This window comes from Drosophila guanche, unplaced genomic scaffold, assembly GCF_900245975.1.
Source record: "Drosophila guanche unplaced genomic scaffold, DGUA_6, whole genome shotgun sequence".
In the NCBI taxonomy this organism is placed as follows: domain Eukaryota; kingdom Metazoa; phylum Arthropoda; class Insecta; order Diptera; family Drosophilidae; genus Drosophila; species Drosophila guanche.
Genome location: NW_022995752.1, coordinates 2,892,169 through 2,910,604, shown reverse-complemented (window position 1 = coordinate 2,910,604; position 18,436 = coordinate 2,892,169). Strand labels below are relative to the sequence as shown.

The 18,436-nt window shown below is 41.7% G+C and overlaps 1 protein-coding gene and 1 long non-coding RNA gene across 7 annotated transcripts in view; one reads left to right on the top strand and one right to left on the bottom strand.

The window, feature by feature from the left end:
* Positions 1 to 18,436, bottom strand: part of LOC117587869 (protein sickie) — a 195,544-nt gene that overhangs the window by 163,363 nt on the left and 13,745 nt on the right. For 4 of the 6 annotated variants that reach the window (XM_034278836.1, XM_034278838.1, XM_034278837.1 and 1 more), the window contains exon 2: positions 7,477 to 9,364. The exons of the other annotated variants lie outside the window; for them this stretch is intronic. In XM_034278836.1, coding sequence (XP_034134727.1) covers positions 7,477 to 9,258 — 1,782 coding nt within the window. In that variant the 5' untranslated portion in view covers positions 9,259 to 9,364. The remainder of the gene's footprint in view (positions 1 to 7,476; positions 9,365 to 18,436) is intronic. 6 annotated transcript variants of the gene reach the window in all.
* Positions 6,691 to 7,204, top strand: LOC117587883. The gene is made up of 2 exons (XR_004574083.1): positions 6,691 to 6,832; positions 6,900 to 7,204. It is a non-coding gene; the product is annotated as an uncharacterized LOC117587883 (long non-coding RNA).

The following is an 18,436-nucleotide window of genomic DNA, read 5'->3' as shown; positions in this document are numbered from 1 at the left end:
TCTCAAGAAATGCACAGAAAACAATGCAATCATTTCTTAAGGAGAGAGCAGTGCATTTTCCACCGTCTAAAAGTTGCACAAATTAATTGCATAGTTTTGAAAAAGGGCAAAACTTTGTAATTAGTTGAACAAACAACAGGAAACATGCAGCAGGAAACAGCCTTTGGCTTTGGCCATTGAGTAAAATTTTAATAAATAAATTTCCCAATAAGCCGAAAAATGTGGCATCCAAAAACACTCGGTGCCCCGCTCCAGCTGTTCCTTCTTCTTCTGCTGTAAAGGCGTTTAAAATATACATTAAGCGATGAAAGGCGACTGTATATATTCGAGCAGAGTCCTGGACTCGTTAAGGAAGGAAGGATGCCAAGGCAGGAGTGCGAACAAAGTGCAGGCCTCTCCGTGAAGGAAGCTGCTGACTGCCGGTTGCCGGCTGCCGACTGCCTGCTGCCCAGGCTGGTTAGTGGCCAAAAATTATGGCTGCAATTTTTCACACAGGCAACAGAGGCGACCGATAGGAAGCTAGAGAAAGGGAGTTCTTCCAGAGGGATTTACCAGAGCGGTTTCCAGAGCACAGGCAACTATACTTGCCACCGATTATCCCCACATAAGCAACAAAAATGGAAACTTTCCTTCCATTTTGCAACACATTTTGTGGCCCTAATGCATGTCCGCTTTATACAGAAAATAGAACCCGAAAAGGGAACGGAAAATATATGAGAAAATATAACTACTAAAAAGAGAACTAAAAGAAGTCTAGAAAGGGGAATAGAAAAGCAAAAGGCAATATCTGGAGAAAAAGTTGTAGAAAGAAAGTGGAGAGAAAGCCAGAAACTGGGAACATTATAAATCTATCAAGCTTATTGTTAAATAATGCCAATAAAAATTAGTGAAAATATCTCGATTTTAGGGTAAAAGCTTCATGGAACTTAATAGTTTTTAAGAGCAATAGTGGTTTAAGGGCAAACAATAATTTCGAACCTACTCCAAGTAAATCCATTGACTGGGAAACCTTTGAGGATAGATATTACTCTGATCCCCGTTTTAGATTTAATGAGCATTGATTTAATTTTCATTTGCTATTTTTTTTTTTTTTAATTTTCATCTACTTTTACTTAATGCCCTCAATATTTAATATTAATTCTTATTTATTTATGTTTTTATTCTTCTTCGTTTGGATTTTTACTAAATGTCTTTAATATCTAACATTAATTCCGCTTAAAAACACAAAAGGAGAACGAGCTTTACTCCCAGGAGCACCTAATTCTTCATCTTCTATTTCATTTTTATCATTTACTCCCATTACTCTCTTATTTAAAGCGAAACGAAGCATGCAACACGTTTTCACTGGGCCTTACCTACCTCTCTCTCTCTCTCTCACTGTGTTCTCTGTGTCTGCCTCTTTCATTTGAGTGCTGTGTCTGGGGAGTCCGTACTGTCGACTGTCTGATATGTTTTAAGCATAAGTGCAACGCATTTAGCTGTCAGTGAGAGAGCTGCATTTTCCTGCGAAAGGAACTGCATTTTCCCGGCTCCTCCTGCAATGGTTGCAACAGTCTTCGGCCTTTAAAATCCCGCAAGCGGCGGCCACTAAGTGACGTCAACGCAGAGGCGCCTCCCTGTCAACGTGGCAAAAGCGCCTCCCTGTCATCGCAGCAGAGTCGCCTTCTCCTGCATATTAAGAGCGAAATAAGAGTCGTCTCCTGCAGTGTCCATTCCATGTAAATACTCGTAAAATGTTGGCCAAAAACCACCCAAAAGGCCTTTGGGAAAATTCCCTCGCCTTTCTTATTGCTGCCGGAAAATTGAAAACTTTAAGTGAATGCCAGTGAAAAATATGAACGAAAACTGTAACTGCAATTGGGAGGCGGAAGTGGGGGAAAGGGAATGGAAATGGAAAATAAGGAAGTCCGTAGAGAAGTCGTTGTCCTTTACGTCACATGCCGGACGTGTGTGTGTGTGTGGGGCATGCATCGGGGGCATAAGTGGGGCATTAGTAATGGCTCTCTCTCCTTCCATTGCGATGCCGGTCTTCCGCTTTCTCTCTTGCCCTGCCAACAAAAAATCCCACCAAGGATAAAAGATAATGCCTCCGAACTCCGACTTCTCCGACTCTACCGATACAATTAACGCAGAAATATTAAAAAATTATTATGAAAATATGAAATTAAAGAAAAGAAAGAAAATATGCATTTTCCCACCACATCAATGGGAGGCTTAATCCTCTGCCTTTAAATGAGGCATGCCCCGGGGAAGAGGCCCCACAGGGCACTGGCAGCAGTTGTACAATATTGACAGTTGCATGTGGCAGTTGCTTACATTTTGCAACATTTTGTATCCCCATCCACATCTGGAATTGCCTGCATAATTATCGATTGTATCGAAATACAGAAAAATGTTTTTTAATCTTTTAGTCTTCAGAGGGGGGTCGTTGCACGTGATTAATGCGCTTCAGGGAAATGCAATTTCCAAATGGCTTTCATAATACTTATGAAATCCACAAACTGAATTGAATGAAGAGCTGACTATGAGGTTTTTCAAGGCAAAAGAGAACTTTAACATTTTGTAGATAAATAGGAAAAAATTATTTATTTCAATTTTTTGTTTATGTGCCGCATAAAATGTGATTTTAAATATTTTCAAAATTTTCAATTATAAAGAAAAAATATAGAGATATTACAGGAAATCCCCTTGAAGACACTTTCTAGAATTATATTCCTAAGAAAACTTTATCAGAGCATTTAGGTATAAAAACTCTATCAACTATCCTCTAATATGCCAACAAATCTCAAAATCTTTAACTTTTTCCACTAATATCATGTTCTACAGCATCAGTAAATGAGAATTAAAATTTTCCTACAGTAGCACCCAATGTGTACATATATTCCACACAAATGTTTGCATTTTACCAAAAAAGAAAATTCCATTTACAGCTGGAAACACACAGAGAAATGGACACTCGGCTACCCTAAAAGTGAGATAAAATTTGAAAAGTCAAAATTCTGTAATTGCCCATAGAGAGTTTACCATCTTTGTGCAAGTTTTCCACTTCACATATTCCACCCCCTGCTTTCCCATTTTCTATTTCTAAGCGAGGGATTTCTAGTGGTTTCTTGGTCCTTCGTCCACTTTTCATCAAAGTCAAAGCAAACAAAAACATTTTGGAATTTATGCAAACGGCGGCTGGCGGCTGGCGACTGACGACTGGCGATTGCCGGGTTGTGGGTTGGGACTGGCGCTGCTGGAAATATAACCATAAATTAGTAGAGTCCCTTCCTGCCTGCTGTTCTTCCGTCCACTATCCTCTGTCTCGCGTTGGTCAACGATTTTTGGCCTAAACAGCGGCTGTGCTCTATCTCTCTGAAATTTCTCCCTCTCCTTGAGCGAAAAAGTCTCAATTGCAAATTGCAAAACGGCACTGAGGCATGCAATTTGGCTTGCAACCACACAGCTACACCCACTGACCCACCCACCTCTCAGGCACTGATGGACCCTCGTGCGCACTGGCCGAATATTTGTCGCGAGGCGCTAAGCTGTCAACTGGCAGGCATAGTTGCTACTTGCAACAGCACGAGGCAGCAGTAGAGCTACAGCAAGAGGAGGCCGGAGAGCTACAGACAGTGGCAGGGGCGTTAGGCAGAGGCAGAGGCAGTGCCACATTTGGCGGATGCTGCCACTGTGTGCTTCCGTAAAGGGAAAGGGGTGGTTGGTGTTGCACCCAAAAAATGTGTTGTTTCCTCTTCTGGTTATAGTCGCTGGCAAGTCGCGTGTCGTGCGGCTACTTTACGGACACCACCACCGGCACACACCCACAGCCACAACATGGACACACTCCCTAGAACCACTGAAATCCATGGAAACCCCCCTTGGAACCCCCGAGCCACCACTGATGATTAGTCCAATAAGTTGTAAAAAGTGTCGCTGCATTCCCTTGGTGATTATCAGAAAGTCCCTGAAGGGAGAACAGAGAGAGAAGTGTGGCTGCGGGAAGAGAAGAGAGATAGAATGAGAAGTGGGTGCAGCAAAGGAACTAAGGATGAGGGGTGGAGAGTGTGCAGTGGAGTGGTGGAGTCCCTTAAGGGAAGGGATCAGGGAGCAGTGGGTCGCGGTTCACGGATCAGGGGTTTATTTTTTTTTCTTTTTGGGTCTTTCTCGTTCTGTGATAAATTTTTGATTTATGACAGAGGCAATAAATGTTCGACTGTTTAATGCATTTTATAATTATGTCCGGGGCTGCCGGGATTTCGGTATTACGAAGCTGATGCCGGCGAATATTGGGATACACCATATGTGCAAAATTGTACACACGATAATTATGAATTGCAATTTTTATTCTCCCTTCTTTTTTTTTGGTGCGCAAAATGGGGCAGAAAATTGGCATCGATTTGACTATGGACTAATCTTGGGATTATTGAAATGGCTTTTAGGAAAAAATACATGGATAAGGGAAAGAAATGAACTATTTTCAAAAGAAATTGACAGTAGCTTTCATATATAAAATATTTTGTCATATTTCACCAGATGCTTTATTCACAAAGCTTTGATTTAAAGGACAGACTTTTAGCCTCAGCTTTCGTCGGAGAAGTGCTCCTAAAAGGCCCTCATATTTTATTTAACAAATTATTTTCATATCGCATGTTTTTCCAATAGTTCTTTCTAATTAAATTTCCTACATTATTTTTATTTTATTTGCTGAATTTACTCCAAACCTTTTCCCTGTATATTTTCTTAAATTTTCTCTGTGATCAGTGCGAAATCTGTGAACATTTCCTCTAAACTCGCCTTTTTCCATTTTGTCAAAACTAACCTTTCCCGCTTTCATTTCCAGCTTATATCTTCATCCAAAAACTAATTTTCCCTTCACAAACTACTGCTACCACATTTAGCTCTTGTACCTTTGTACCTCATCATTCTTGAAGGTCCTTGATGTTCCATTTGTTGTTTGCCCCCCGCGTGTATACCAATTTACATTCCATTTGCCTCCTGTGGACATTTACCCTCCTCCGGGTTATCAGACATCCATGGCTTTCCATTTGCTGTGGATATACCCCTGTTGACTGCCTGTTTAGCCTATCTCCGATGGCTTCCTGTTTTCCATGGCTTTCCGTTTGAAGAACCTTCACTAGCAGTTGACCCCAAAAGCGTCTACCCCATAAAATTCATGCCATTGCCATTGACATCCATCCATTCCATCTCTCCCCCTGTGGCCGTTCCTCTCCATCAGCAGCCCATGGCGAATCGCCTGCAAAAGCAATGCACTTGACACTTTTGTGCCAAAAAGTGCGCTTCATTTCGCTCCTCGTTTCATTAGGGCTAAAAATTGCCCTAAGGCAAAGAAAGAGAGACTCTAAAGGGGGAATTTCTCTTCGATTTTCCACAGTTTCTTTTGGATTTTTTTTTTCTAGCCAGAAAATTTACAGCGCGCGCATTTTCAATTTGCAAATGATAGAAAATGCCTGCGGCAAGCGTACGTGATGGAAGGAAAAAGCTTTCTGCTCTTTTAAGCATGGAAATGGGGAGAGAGGAAAGCCACTGCTCTTTGCAAGGGGGGGGGGGATGTATGGTACACCCCTAGCCGGTTGTTTCTGTTATTTCCTGTTTATTTGTTCTCAGTCCTCTCTCTGACACAACTCTCATTCAACACTCAACACCATGGCAACAATTTTAATTCAATTCCATTAAAAGTCGCGTAAGATGGAAGGCACACAGATGGTGTTCCTAGAATTGGGAGGGTAGGAGGACTTTCCACCTCCCACCTGTCTGTCTGTCTGTCTGCCACTTGGCTTTGGCGTCTGCACACACAATCAAACTAATGTTTCAGGCTGAGGGAAAAACTAATGAAGCGAGCAGCAACGCCAGCATCGAGAATACGCGACGATTGATTGCTCCCTGGAGGCAGCAAAAGAGAGAAAACAAAGCGCGAGAGAGAGGGCAACAAAAGTCACGGAAGAGTAGTGAGGAAAATGGGAAAACCTGATGCAATCAAAAGAACAGCCCATAAACCTCCCCCCCCCCCCCCCCCCCAAAGTACACACACAAATCTCAATCGTTGCAACCCGAAAACACTGAAAACTGCAATGCCCAAAAATGCCAGAAATGTTGTTGGGGGTTGGCTCACCCACTGACAAAAAGGGGGTTGGCTGGTGGCTTGGATAATCCAACATCTCCCTTGGGGTGTACTTTCAAGATGCATATTATAAGACTTGTTAAGTTCCTTTCGCTCGTTAAGATAAGTGAGCCGGCAAATGGTGCGATAAGTGTGGCGACATCGCAGAGGGAAAAATGGAAACACACAGAGCAGCCGCAAATGATTACCAGCTTAAGATATACACGAAATTATACATATAGATAATAAGAGTTACAGATAAGCCGCAGCATCCCACTGCTATTTTGTGGGCTTTGGGTGTAATTTTGGTTAACGAGTATTTTAAGAGACGAATTTAAAAAGTCCATACAAGTATGGGAAGCCTGAAAGAGTCTTAGAAGTGCCAAAAGCTACAAAAGGTTCGTCTGAATGGTGGAAATATACACTTAATGGATTGGTGTACTTGGGTTGCTAAAATGTGAATTAGAACTAAACCGATTCCAAGGAATTCGTTTGGGTACGATAGCTTACTGCTTTATATTGCAATAATCCAAATATAAGAATTCTAAGAAAATGCTTACTTTTACCCAAAACTAGTAGGCCTCTGCCTCAACATTCAAGCAGGCAATGTGCCACACACCACATTATCATTCAGTTCAACACAGATATTTGTACAGTTCATAGTGTTTCTCGAGTCGAGATAAATAAACTCCAAAAAATTCGGTCCTATTTTCGTGTCTAGCTTGAAAAGTAAGCAACGAAATTTAGCAATAATTTTGGGAAAAATAAATAATACAAAATGGAACTATATTTTCAGGTCAGAGCTCCAGTTGAAGCAACGAAAAATGTGCAACTATCCTTGCTATCCCTCTGCTGCCCTGTGCCCTTGCGGCGGTTGTGGTCCCAGCGGCTTTTACGATCCCTGCTTTGGCCCCTTCAATGGTCCCTTCAATTCGTGCTGTGGCCCCAGTGGTACCCAATGCTGGAGAGGATGCACTTTTTACTAGAAGTGGTGGGACCTCAAACTCAACTAGAGCACTGCCTTGTCTTGCTAACAGAAGAAAATCAGGAATAGAATTGGTTGTTCTGACAACAGCTTGATCAACTTTCAGAAACGACTCGCCAGACATCCGAAAACAGTTTTTTGTGTTTATTAATATGATTGTAAATAATATCTAATGCAATAAATTGTTTCACTAAACTGTGGACAATATATAACAAAATATTCAGCCAGCTGGAGAGAACTTCTGTATAGAAAAATTCATTTTTAATTTGAATTATTTTTTGGGTATTTAGGTAAACAAATTCACCAAGTAAAATCTCATAATAGCTAGAGCTGCTTATATTTAAAATTTTACAAAATATAAGATCTCTAAAACAAGTTCATGTCTCACCTCAATATAACCCTGAACACTGTCGCATTGCTGCAGCACCAATATGGCTGGATTTCCTCTCATTTCATCTGGCGAACAAGGCGACAAAAATCCACTATCGGCATCGCTGTGCGTTGATAAGGGACGCGATTTACGTATCTTGTACTGCACATGACGACTGGGCACTGGTCCGGGATTAAATAAAACATAATTGGATTCCGTGGGCACTGGAACCGTATGCGAGCGCTGATCCCTGCGTTGTTGATGCAGCAGTTGTTGCAAGTGCAACATGTGATCGGTGCTCACGAGCTCCGAAATGGCTCGCTGTTGCTGTTCAAAGGTGGTTTTATCCCCCGATTTCTTACCCCCACCACGAAAGGGTGAAAGATTGAGAAATGTCAACTTCTTTTTCATGGAATGCTGCGCCTGATTCGGAATGGAAGTACTCCCCATGGAACTCCCTGAATTTGTGGAAGTCGAAGACTCCACGAGAGCCGTGGAAGTGGTCTCTGTATCCTTCGACTCCTGACTGTTGGACATGCTGGCGGGATTTTCCAGCTCTTGGAAGAGTTTCTCCAAATTCTGTTGCTCTAGATTTGCATTCACCAGTTGCTCATTCGTATACGGATTAGGAATTCCAATGTCCATTGTGCATACGCCTGGCTCAATCACGAAATAATTGTGATGATCAAAGTGTATCCGCACATCCTTGGGCTCGGCACAGCCTTCGGTTTCCGCTTCGGGCAGTGCGGAGGTCTCTATAATGATGGTATCCTCTTCAATTTCCAGCTCTTCATTGTCGTAAATGACTTCGGGCACCATTTCATCCTCGTCTTCGCAGACCAAATGCTGTCGCGAACTGAAGAGGGGATCCCTGAGGCCATGCGAGGTGGTGGCACTGGGATATCGCATCGCTTTTTCATTGATAAAATCCACCGGGTCGAACAGACAATAGTTGTCCATGTGGGATGTGGCCACCTTTCGCTGGCGCACTGGTAGATTTTTCAGCTTCTCGGCATAGTCGGCCGCGTCCTCGTTATTGTTGCCCGATTCTGGTGCTGGCGGTGGTGGAGATATTTCCTGATTGATTTGCAGTTCCCTTTCCTTCGGCGTTCCCCGATGTAGCGTGGCGAATAGTCCTCTGGCAATGCAGTTCTTTAGTTCGCTAACTCTGCCCTTGTAAGGACTGGACTGCGCCGAGGAACTACCGCCCAGAGGCAATCCCTGGAGATCCTCCAAGCCCAATTGTTTGCTCAGCTCCTTTCGCTCCTTCTTGCTCAGGACAACCTTGCCACGTATGGGTGTATTTGGTGCTGAATGCAACAGTCGCGACTCTCTGGACGGTATCTGTGACAGTGGTGGCGGTGTAGGCGGTGGTGGCTCGCGATAGGGTGGTGGTGCCCCCACACTGGTGGTGGCATAGCTCACGGGCAGGTCATTCAATATCCCTGCTGGCTGGTCTTCTGTTTGTATAAACTCCAATTCCATATAGTTGCCATAACCCTGCATAGTGAGGCCTTTGTGTCGCTGATTTTGATTTTGATTTTCAGTCTTTGTTTGGAGGATCCTTTGGCTTTGGTTCTTTGCTTGATTCTCCCTCTGGTTCTTGGGTTTTGCACCCAATTGTGGCAGTGGTTGCAGCTCCTGACGCAGCTTCTCTGACTCCACCTCACTCTGCTGCTGCTGCTGCTGCTGCTGCTGCTGGAGCTGTTGCTCTTGATGATGATGATTCTCCTCATTCGCATTTCTATCTGATCTCGGAGGTGCACCTCCGCCTCGTTGCTTAAACGTTTGACTGGACATTTCCTTTGGCTATTTCATTGTTAGTTTTTTCAGCACTTTTCACACTCGAATTTTACAATACAATTTCATGGACCTTCTTCTTTTTAATGGTTTCATAAATCTTCATCTTTATGGCGGGAAAACACACACACAAAAAATAGACTTTTAATGGTTTTTTCTAGTCTGGAAAAAAGGGGGTTTCCCCTTCTCTATTTGCTTGTATTTCTGTTTTGTAATTGGATTTTTGTGAGAGCTTGATGCATGTCAAAGTTAAATTAAAACTGACCCACCGTTTCGCACACACACACACACACACACACACACACAGGGCCGAAAGGACTCGCTCTCGCTCTATGTCTCTTATCCTTTTTTGGTGTGCGCGCTGCGCTCTTTTTTCATGGTCATGGTTACGTCCGTGGTTTTGTCTGTTTTTGAAGTGTTTGTTTCAGGAATGGCATCCTCAAACACACAAAACAATGCCCCAACTGTCGGAGGGTTTTTATAATTTGTCTACAAAAGCAATTAACAAAAGGGCCATATAGGGATGCTTCAAGGGTAACAGCGTCATGAGGAGAGTCGTCATTCGCCCAGCTCAGACAGAAATTGTATGTGTAAGTACTTTTCCAGTGCTTAACCTTGAAAAGTGGTGCGAAATCATCATAGAAATGGCAGAAATATTCAGAAAGCGCCCTACAAAACCTCAAAAATGTTTTCCAAATCCTTAGAAGAATGTAAATTACAAAAAAAAAACGTAGCAAATATATTAAATATAATTTTTGTCTTTAAAAAAATTGCAGCTATAAACTATAAAAATAATAATTTTGTATTTCTGTGAAAATTCGAATGTTAATAGCAACTTTTCAAGCATTATTCATTTTAACGAGAGCTTTCTCTTTCTCAACTGAGTAAGTCTTGTTTTGCCAGGAATAAAATTGTGCAACAATTGTTGTGCAACAAGCAGTGGAAGGGGGTTGGGGGGATGGACAAAACACGACAGATGCACGGTACAGGGACACACGATGCGGAGATATCTATAACAAATTGACAGCAAATTGATCATGGAATTTATGGAGTGGAAAGAAGAAAATAGAACAAAGGAATTCCAACGCTGAGGGTGCCACTTGTTTAAGGAGTACATTTATGGGATGTGTGGAGGAGAGCAGCAGAGAATGAATAAATGAGAAGAGTGATAGTTGCAGTCTAAACTTAGTGATTGAATGAATAAGTACTTGAACGAATAAAGAATTTGAGTGCGTCACTTCAAAATCGTTAAATAAATTGTCATAGATTTCATATTCATAAAATCTGATTTTCTGACAATTTGTTTTCACTTTTTAAGTAGATTTTAAAATACTTAAAACCCCTGAAAACTACTTATTTTATTGGTAATAAGATTTTTCCACTCAAAAACCAACAAAAACATAAACTTTCAAGTTTAACTTTCCAATTTGTGATTAGCTCTATATTTTTTCATCACAATCTAAATTCCTGCTCAAGTAGGAACAAAATTTCCTATTGTTTCCCATAGATTTTCCTTTTGTTTTTCTGCCAACTCACAAAACTATGACGAGGCACATGGAAAACAACAGTTTCCCAACAATTTTCATTCAGGAAATAACAGAAAGAACAGAATTTTCAGTGAATAAACAACAAGAACAGCAACAACAATCGTGAGCAAACCGAAATGGAAAAAGTTTTATTGGCAACAAATTGAAAACGAAAAAAAAAGAGGCCTCCTCGGACCTGCCTCGTTCGGAAACTCCTTCTGGCCAAAGTCCTGTGCTGGAGGAGGTCCTGGCAATGAAGCGAACCAACAAGTTGCATAATTGTTGGCGCATGATAAAATTAAACGGCATGAAATGAGCCCCAGCTGCTACTGCCACTGCTGCTCCTTTGCAGGACACTCCCACAGCTTCTCCACTTCTTGAATCCCTTTTAAACTCCTATCTGTTTCCCACTCCTCTCTGGAGTTTCCTCTCTGAATTCCTTTCCTCATTTGACTGCTCTCCTGCCTGCAGTTTTCCCTTCATTTGATTCTCCTCCCCCACCCGCCACACTGCGCTTTCCATCTTTTTCCAGGTAGCCCAAAAAAGAAAGAGAGTTACTTTATTTAAGTGGAGTTTTTCTCCCACTCCTGTCGGTTCGCGGCAGGCATCGTTTCGTCGTAAAGTATATCAAGTAATTTGCAATTAAAATGTTAATTTTTAATTGAATTGCAGATGGCAGGCAGTTGGCAGTTGGCAAAAGGCAGTAGGCAATGCCATGGCTCTTCTGCCATACTGAATCAAGTTAATTAGAGTCAAAGGAGATCCAAAAGAAGTGGCTGCCGCACTCCAAAGAGTGCGTCTAGGGGCTCTAAGGGCAGACTGGCTCCTTAATCCAGATCCAGGACTAGAGATGGTTTCGTGAGGTAACGGAATGAATGCAAATGAGGCAGAAATATGGTTCAAGACATTCAGGTGCAGGCTCCGAGAAAATTTGTCTCTCTCCTTTTGAATGGCAAAAAAGGGCATTCAAAAAGAGGAAACTTTAATGAATAATTCCCAGAAATAAATCGAATGAAATATTTTGAATTATTGCTGTAAACAAATCATAAGAGTAAATTCTGGAGCATCGGAAAATAGCGTAATGCTGTTTTGGTGATATTCAATCACACTAAACAACTTCTTGCAGAATTTACATAAATAAATAAATTCAATTAATTAAATTCCCAACAAAATTCTCAAACAAAGCACTTCATTTATCCTCAATCACACTTCCAGCACCCCAGCATTGCTCCCATTCGTCTGCTAAAACGTGACTATCCTCTATTTGCCACTCCCATCTCTACAGCTCATCTCTGGGGCATCTGCTGTGGCACCTGCTGCAAGGCCAATGCACTACTCTGTCAGCAGCAGGAGCAGCACCTTCTCTTTGTAATCCTCCGACACTTTCAGTTTCTATGACAACACACACAAGGCACAAAGCAGGGGAGAGGGTAAACCCGAAGAAAAGGATAGAACAGGGGAGGAAAAAAAAAACGAAAGAAAAGAGTGAGAAACCCAAAAGAGAAAGGAAAGCCAATGCAACACTTAAAGTTCAACACTTTTTCCTTCTACTTTCTGAGAGGTGAAGTTCTCTCCCACACTTTGCCGAGCGTCACTTCATCTGTAGTTTTGTGCTGCTGCCACTTCTATGGCAGATTGTGGCACTTCTTCTCCACCTTCTACTGCTGCTGCTACTCTCTCGGCTGTTCCTTCTGCTCCTCCTGCTCCATCAGCCACTTGCACTCCTCCTGATACTTCTAATGCCTCCCATTCTCCTGCTGCCTTCCTAACCAACAGTCAAAGTTGACAAAATACTTGTCAAGATTTGTTCATTGAGGTCTCTGGCCCTTCCTTAAGCCCCTCATTTGCCCCACAATCCACAGTTGTCCACAGCTTTGCCTCCACTGTTGCTGTGGTCTATCACATCTCTCTCTCTCTGTTCTACAGGAATGAAGGGGAACGAAGCTGCGAAAATGCACTACCCGACGCTAAGATTTCAACTTATATTTTAGGAAAATATCTAACAGTTTGTAGTTAAATTTTTGCATAATTCCCCAAGAAAATTATTTCAATTGGTTGTCGGTTCTTTGAGGTACTTTCTGCAGCAAAAAGAAGCTCAAATCTATATATATAGAAGATATCCAGATATAGATATCTAGAATATACACCTATAAATCAATTTCTATTCATATTCCTGTTGTGATTCTGTTTCAGCTCTTTCTTTTGCTTGCAAACCTCTCCCAAAAGCCTTCATACCTTCTCCTCAATGGGGGCTACACTAACCACGCTCAAAGGGGTCTCAAAGGGGGCAAAAGAAATCAGTGGCAAACGTTTTGTGCTGGGGCTGCTCCATCAAGCTGCAAACTTTACTACCAAGAGAGAGAGAGAGTGTGGGGGTGGGAGAGCTGATGGGCTCTGGAAATGCTCGTAAAGTGGAGCATGCATTGCGGCGGCGGCCGTTTGCTTTTAGCTTCCTCTGGCAGCAGGCACTTCATGACATCATTTTATTTGCACTCAATCTCTAGTTCCACTCTCTCTTTCCCTCTTTTTCCACTCGTTTTGCCCCCTTCGTGTGACGCGTAGAAAGCGCTGTGCAAACTTCTCTCTCTCTTACACAAAAGTTGCGTTTGGAAATGCTTTTGATTTGCTGGTAAGTTGACCATCAGAGAGGAGCCCCCCTGTACCCCTCAGACTCTTTTGCTTTTTCTCCACTTCTTTCTCTCTACAAACCCACTTAGAGAAGTGCACGCTTTTCTTTCATTCTTTAGAGCGTAAGCCCATGCCCAAACCAGACCTCAAAATGTTATTCAAACAAAAAAGAAAACAAAAAAATAGTGGAAAAAGGAAGTATAAAAGTGGTAAAGTGGGGTAGTGATGGAGGTCCTTAGTGCCGCCTCCAAACCCACAAAAAATAGTGTGGGAATAAAGTGGGAAAGTCTGTAACCAAAAAAAGGAGTGTCAAAAAGAGTCTCGTACAAATGCGTATGACAGTTTGAAGATTCTTCTGCCGAGACTTTTGAATAATGCCCCCAGTTTGTACTTGAAATTGGCGTTAGTCGACTGGGCGTGGCACAATAGCCAACAGCCATAGCAAAAAATCAAAGCAAAAACCTTAATACCATGGGGAAACGCAGAGAAACTCCCAAACTCAAAGCCCCAAAATCCGTATCAAAATCTATGTGCAATTCAATTAAAGGGCAATTTCCAGGCAGTCATCATATTTTTGTTAGTTAACGATCCCCCAAGGAGTGCAGGGAGGGTCCTTAAGGGGGGAAACAGGAAACGGAGGGGGCATACAACTTAATAAGACCCATCAGTGGGTGGAAATGGAAATCGCTTGAGGAAATTGTGTGTTTTAAGCAAAAGCATATATAATAAACTCGTATAAAAGATTGTTGCATGCCATGGGAAAATGCGGGGGGGGGGGGGGGGTAAATTAATGCTGTGGTTGGCAGGGGCAGGAGACGGGGGCGTGGCAAGTGCCTGGGGCAGCGGCATAAATACCCATATTTGCAATTTGCAGGAGGAAGCAGCAGCAGCAGCCGCAGAGGGACGACGAGCAGCACTAGGAGAAGGAGGAAGAGCGGCAGAAGGAAGAAAAAGCAGAGGAAGACAGCAGCATAAGGAACAGAAGAGTCAGAAGGGGAAGAGAGAATGAGTGAGAAAGAAAAGCACAAGACAGGACGACGGACCGCTCATGGGCGTTGAACAAAAACAAAAAAAAAAAAATCAACGACGAATGTTATTAAAAAAGAAAGCAAATGAAAACAGAGGGAAAATAGGAGGAAAAACAGTGTAAAACAAGAGAGAGAGAGAGAGAGACTATCTAAAGAAGGACTTAACGTGGAGATACCCTGTGGAACTTGGAACTGCGAACTTTAGGTGAATATTGTTCGAATTTACAGAAACTTATCTTCCAGAGTGCAGAAAACTGTTTTAAAAACTGAAGGGTTTCTTGGTCCAAAACATACACATACATATTTCCTCTATCTATTACCTACACCACCACAAATTCAACACACCCGAACCTTTACTCCGCGAACTACAGGGTACAAACACCATCGGTACTTTTTCCCACCCATCTTACCCACTGCTGCCGTTGCTTCTGCTAAAAAGTCATAAAATGTATTAAATGCCTAAAAGTATGACAGCTATAGACAATTTATGGAAAGAGAAGGGCGGTAGAGTGGCCAAGGAATAACAACCAAATAAAAAACTAAGAAAATGAAAATGAAACAATTTTTTCTATCCTCCAGTCTCGTCCTCAACCTTGAGGGAGCTCTATGGCGGAATAGTCCTCTGAATTTTAATGATTTTTGTGTGTAAAGTCAACCATGAAAATGTAAATATTTATCAAGCAGCATATTAATACGAAGCTTTCGAAATTCGGGAAAATTAGCACTGGGAAATGTATTAAATATTAATATTTATGAGTGTTACGAATGGCGAATATTTGTGGCTGGATTTGATCAATGGTTTTGGGTTTTAATTTTAAAATATTGAGGTTCATGTTTGACATATTTCTAGGTAGGACTTTAAATGTGAGACCTAAATTTTCATTCCTTATTTATGTCTTTCTTAATTTCCACTACTTTCCACATAAAAATACCTTCCAAAACAATGACTTTTTTCTTCATTAACGAAATGACTATGACTGCAGCAAACCCTCTGCATATTTTCAGGCCCTGGGCACCTTGCATAAAGATTCCACTTATTTAAATTTACGCGACAATTTTCTAGCCTGCAGACCAAAAGCATATTTTCAACTTCATAAATTTTACGCACAAATAAACAGAGCGAAACAAAAAATGAGCTTGAACCTCGCCAGGGAGTTATTTTTCTCATTCTGCGAGTCCTTTTCCTGTAAGGATGGAACATCTATCCATATGGTCACGTTTCTTGCTCATAAATAAGCTCCAAATGGACGCCTCTTCCTTTTCAATTGTGCAGATGCTAGCTAGTCCTGCTGGAGGACATTTGTAAGGATTTAGCAGGTGTACGTGAAAAGCCATTAACATAAATAGCTTTAGCGAACAAACATTGAACTTTAGCTTGGGTTTTTAATTACGGAAAAAACGGAGGAAAAGACACGACGCAACACAGCACGTCGGAACGGAGCGGACAGGACATTTCCCAAACGCTAATCCGCTAAGGCGTTTCTACAAAAAAAATGGCATACAATCAATTCTCAAGCAGCGGAAAAAAGCGTGGGGGGGGGGGGAGGAGTAGCGGAAAACAATTTTCCCACTTGGTTGCAATTTTCCACTACATCGGATTAAAATGTGATATGTTTTGGGATTGTTTAACAGCAGAAAATGGGGTGAAAGACGAGAGGGGTGTAGGTTGATTGGTAGCGAAAAAGGAGGGCTTTAGACAGAGTTCTCTACCAAGTGTATGTGTATGGGAGCAAAAGAAAGTCCTGTGTGTGTGTGTGTCTGTGTGTGGATGAGACCAAAAGAGACAGAAAGTGAGACATGTCGAGACATGTGTTTGTTTACGGAACTTTTTGGCAGCAGCAGCAGCTCTGTTTTGCCCTCTGGAGTGGGTCTTAATTTCCGCTTCGTAAGCATTTCTTTCTCTCACACACACACAAACACAACCACCCACACATATGTACAACGCAGCTTCTGTTGCTTTCTTTTTCTTGCTTGTTTGTTTTTTTCTTCATTTTTGTGTGTTTGGCAACGTTTTTGTTTATTTGGGATTTGTTTGCCCTTGTTTTTTTTTCGGTCTCTGTCCTTTACATGCTTGCTTGAGTACTTCCGGTTTGAATGCCGGAAGTATGTTCGAGCGGGAGCCCCCCACTGGTGCTCAATGCACACATGTGGGTGGCCCGGCAAAGGGGGGAATGTGTATGTGTGTGTCTTTGTGGAGGGAGGTGGGATGTGGGAGGAGCAATGCAAGTGCGATTGAGGAGACTTTAATTGTTACGAGTGGAAAATTGAATTGTACTTCGGAAATCCCCTTTCGATGTATGGACAGGCAGTACGTTTCATTGAATATCGATTGTTCAATGGTTGCTAATGCAAAATAACTGATCGAGATACGTATATTATCGATATTTTATCGATAAAATTGTGTAGCTGCTGTGTAAATATTATGGATTTTATTAAGGAATTAATTAAGAAGGCTTCTATAAAATAATTGATATTTTGTTAAATGTTTTATCGATCATTATTTCGATACAATTATTATCAAAGGCTATCAATGAATCTGTAGACATTTTATTGTTATCGTACCGATCAAAGATCAATAATTATAGGAAACTATACGATAATTACATTTAATTATTTATTGGCGTAGAGAAGGCTACGAGGGGCTTAAAGCCTATTTCAATGTATCCCCACCACATTCCCAACAACTACATTTTCACCCATTCTAAATCCTTCTGCCACACACTTTCGTACGCCCCAGTTTAGAGATCTATAAATTGTATCTAATCTATACCCAACAATTGCTTGCAAGAATGGTGACAAAAAACATATTGTTTATCTAAACTGATAGCAGATTTTGATGCTTCACCACACGTCCATGAATTTTTTGCCCTACCAAAAAATTAGACAAACACACGTTTTATTCCTGTGTGTACTTCCTTCCGTATATCTACAGTACTTCCACGTTTACTCGTATTTGTACACACACAAACACACATACGTACATACACAACATTTGCCGCATAATAAGTAAGGCAAACAGAAAGACTCCTTCGACTTTCCTGAAGGAAAAGGAAATACAATTCTCATAGCAAAAATGGAATAAAATTTCGTGTGAATTGGAGTGAAAGCGGGGCACTTGCAGAGGGATATATATACGTATTCTGGCGCAAAGGATGTGTGGAAATACTCATCGCATTTGTGGATTCGATTGATTGGAATGAAAAGCAGAAATCGTTGCAATTTTTACACGAGAAAACTCTGTTTTATTAGTCGTATTACAGCAAAGGGAATGGGCAATTTGTGTAATTTAAACTTGAAATTGTGTAAATTCAATTATTCGTAGCGGAATCAATGTAATCCTTGGTAATGGAATACCCCTCAAAGCTTATGGTAATCCTGAAAATTAGTCATTGACATTGATAGCTACAATGGAGATTACTTTTGAGTTTAAATGTTGTTTTTTTGTCGGCATACCCGTTGGAAACATCAAAAATGTTTTGCAGCACTCCCTCCTCAATGTTGTACAAATTAATATACTCCCTAAATCTACTCTAAATATATCCATCCCTCTATATGCCGTTCTTGCACAACATGTATCCTCATTATGGCACATCATCCAATCTAATTTTAGGCCCATTCCAGTCCCTCAATAGCATTTTGGGCAGGGGCTGTGTGTGGGATTTTATCCAACTGATTTTTATGTCACAACAAAAAAGGAAACGAAGGAAGCTGGCTAAAAGCGCAATAATCAGGCCAAGGCACGCACACACCAAAAGGGGAGGAGTCGGCACCACCCCCCGAGAGAGCGGAGGCGCCAGTATGGGACTTCCTCAAAGCGTTACATTTTGGCGTAAGCCAAAAAGACGACAGCGACATTACGTTTTATTATCTATTATATGAAGGCGCCTCAAAATGTCACTACATTAGCCTCAAAAATCCAAAACACACCACACACGATACAAGCAGAGACAGAGAAAGAGGGTGGGGGGATTTTGGGGGCATGCCCCATTCGTTGGC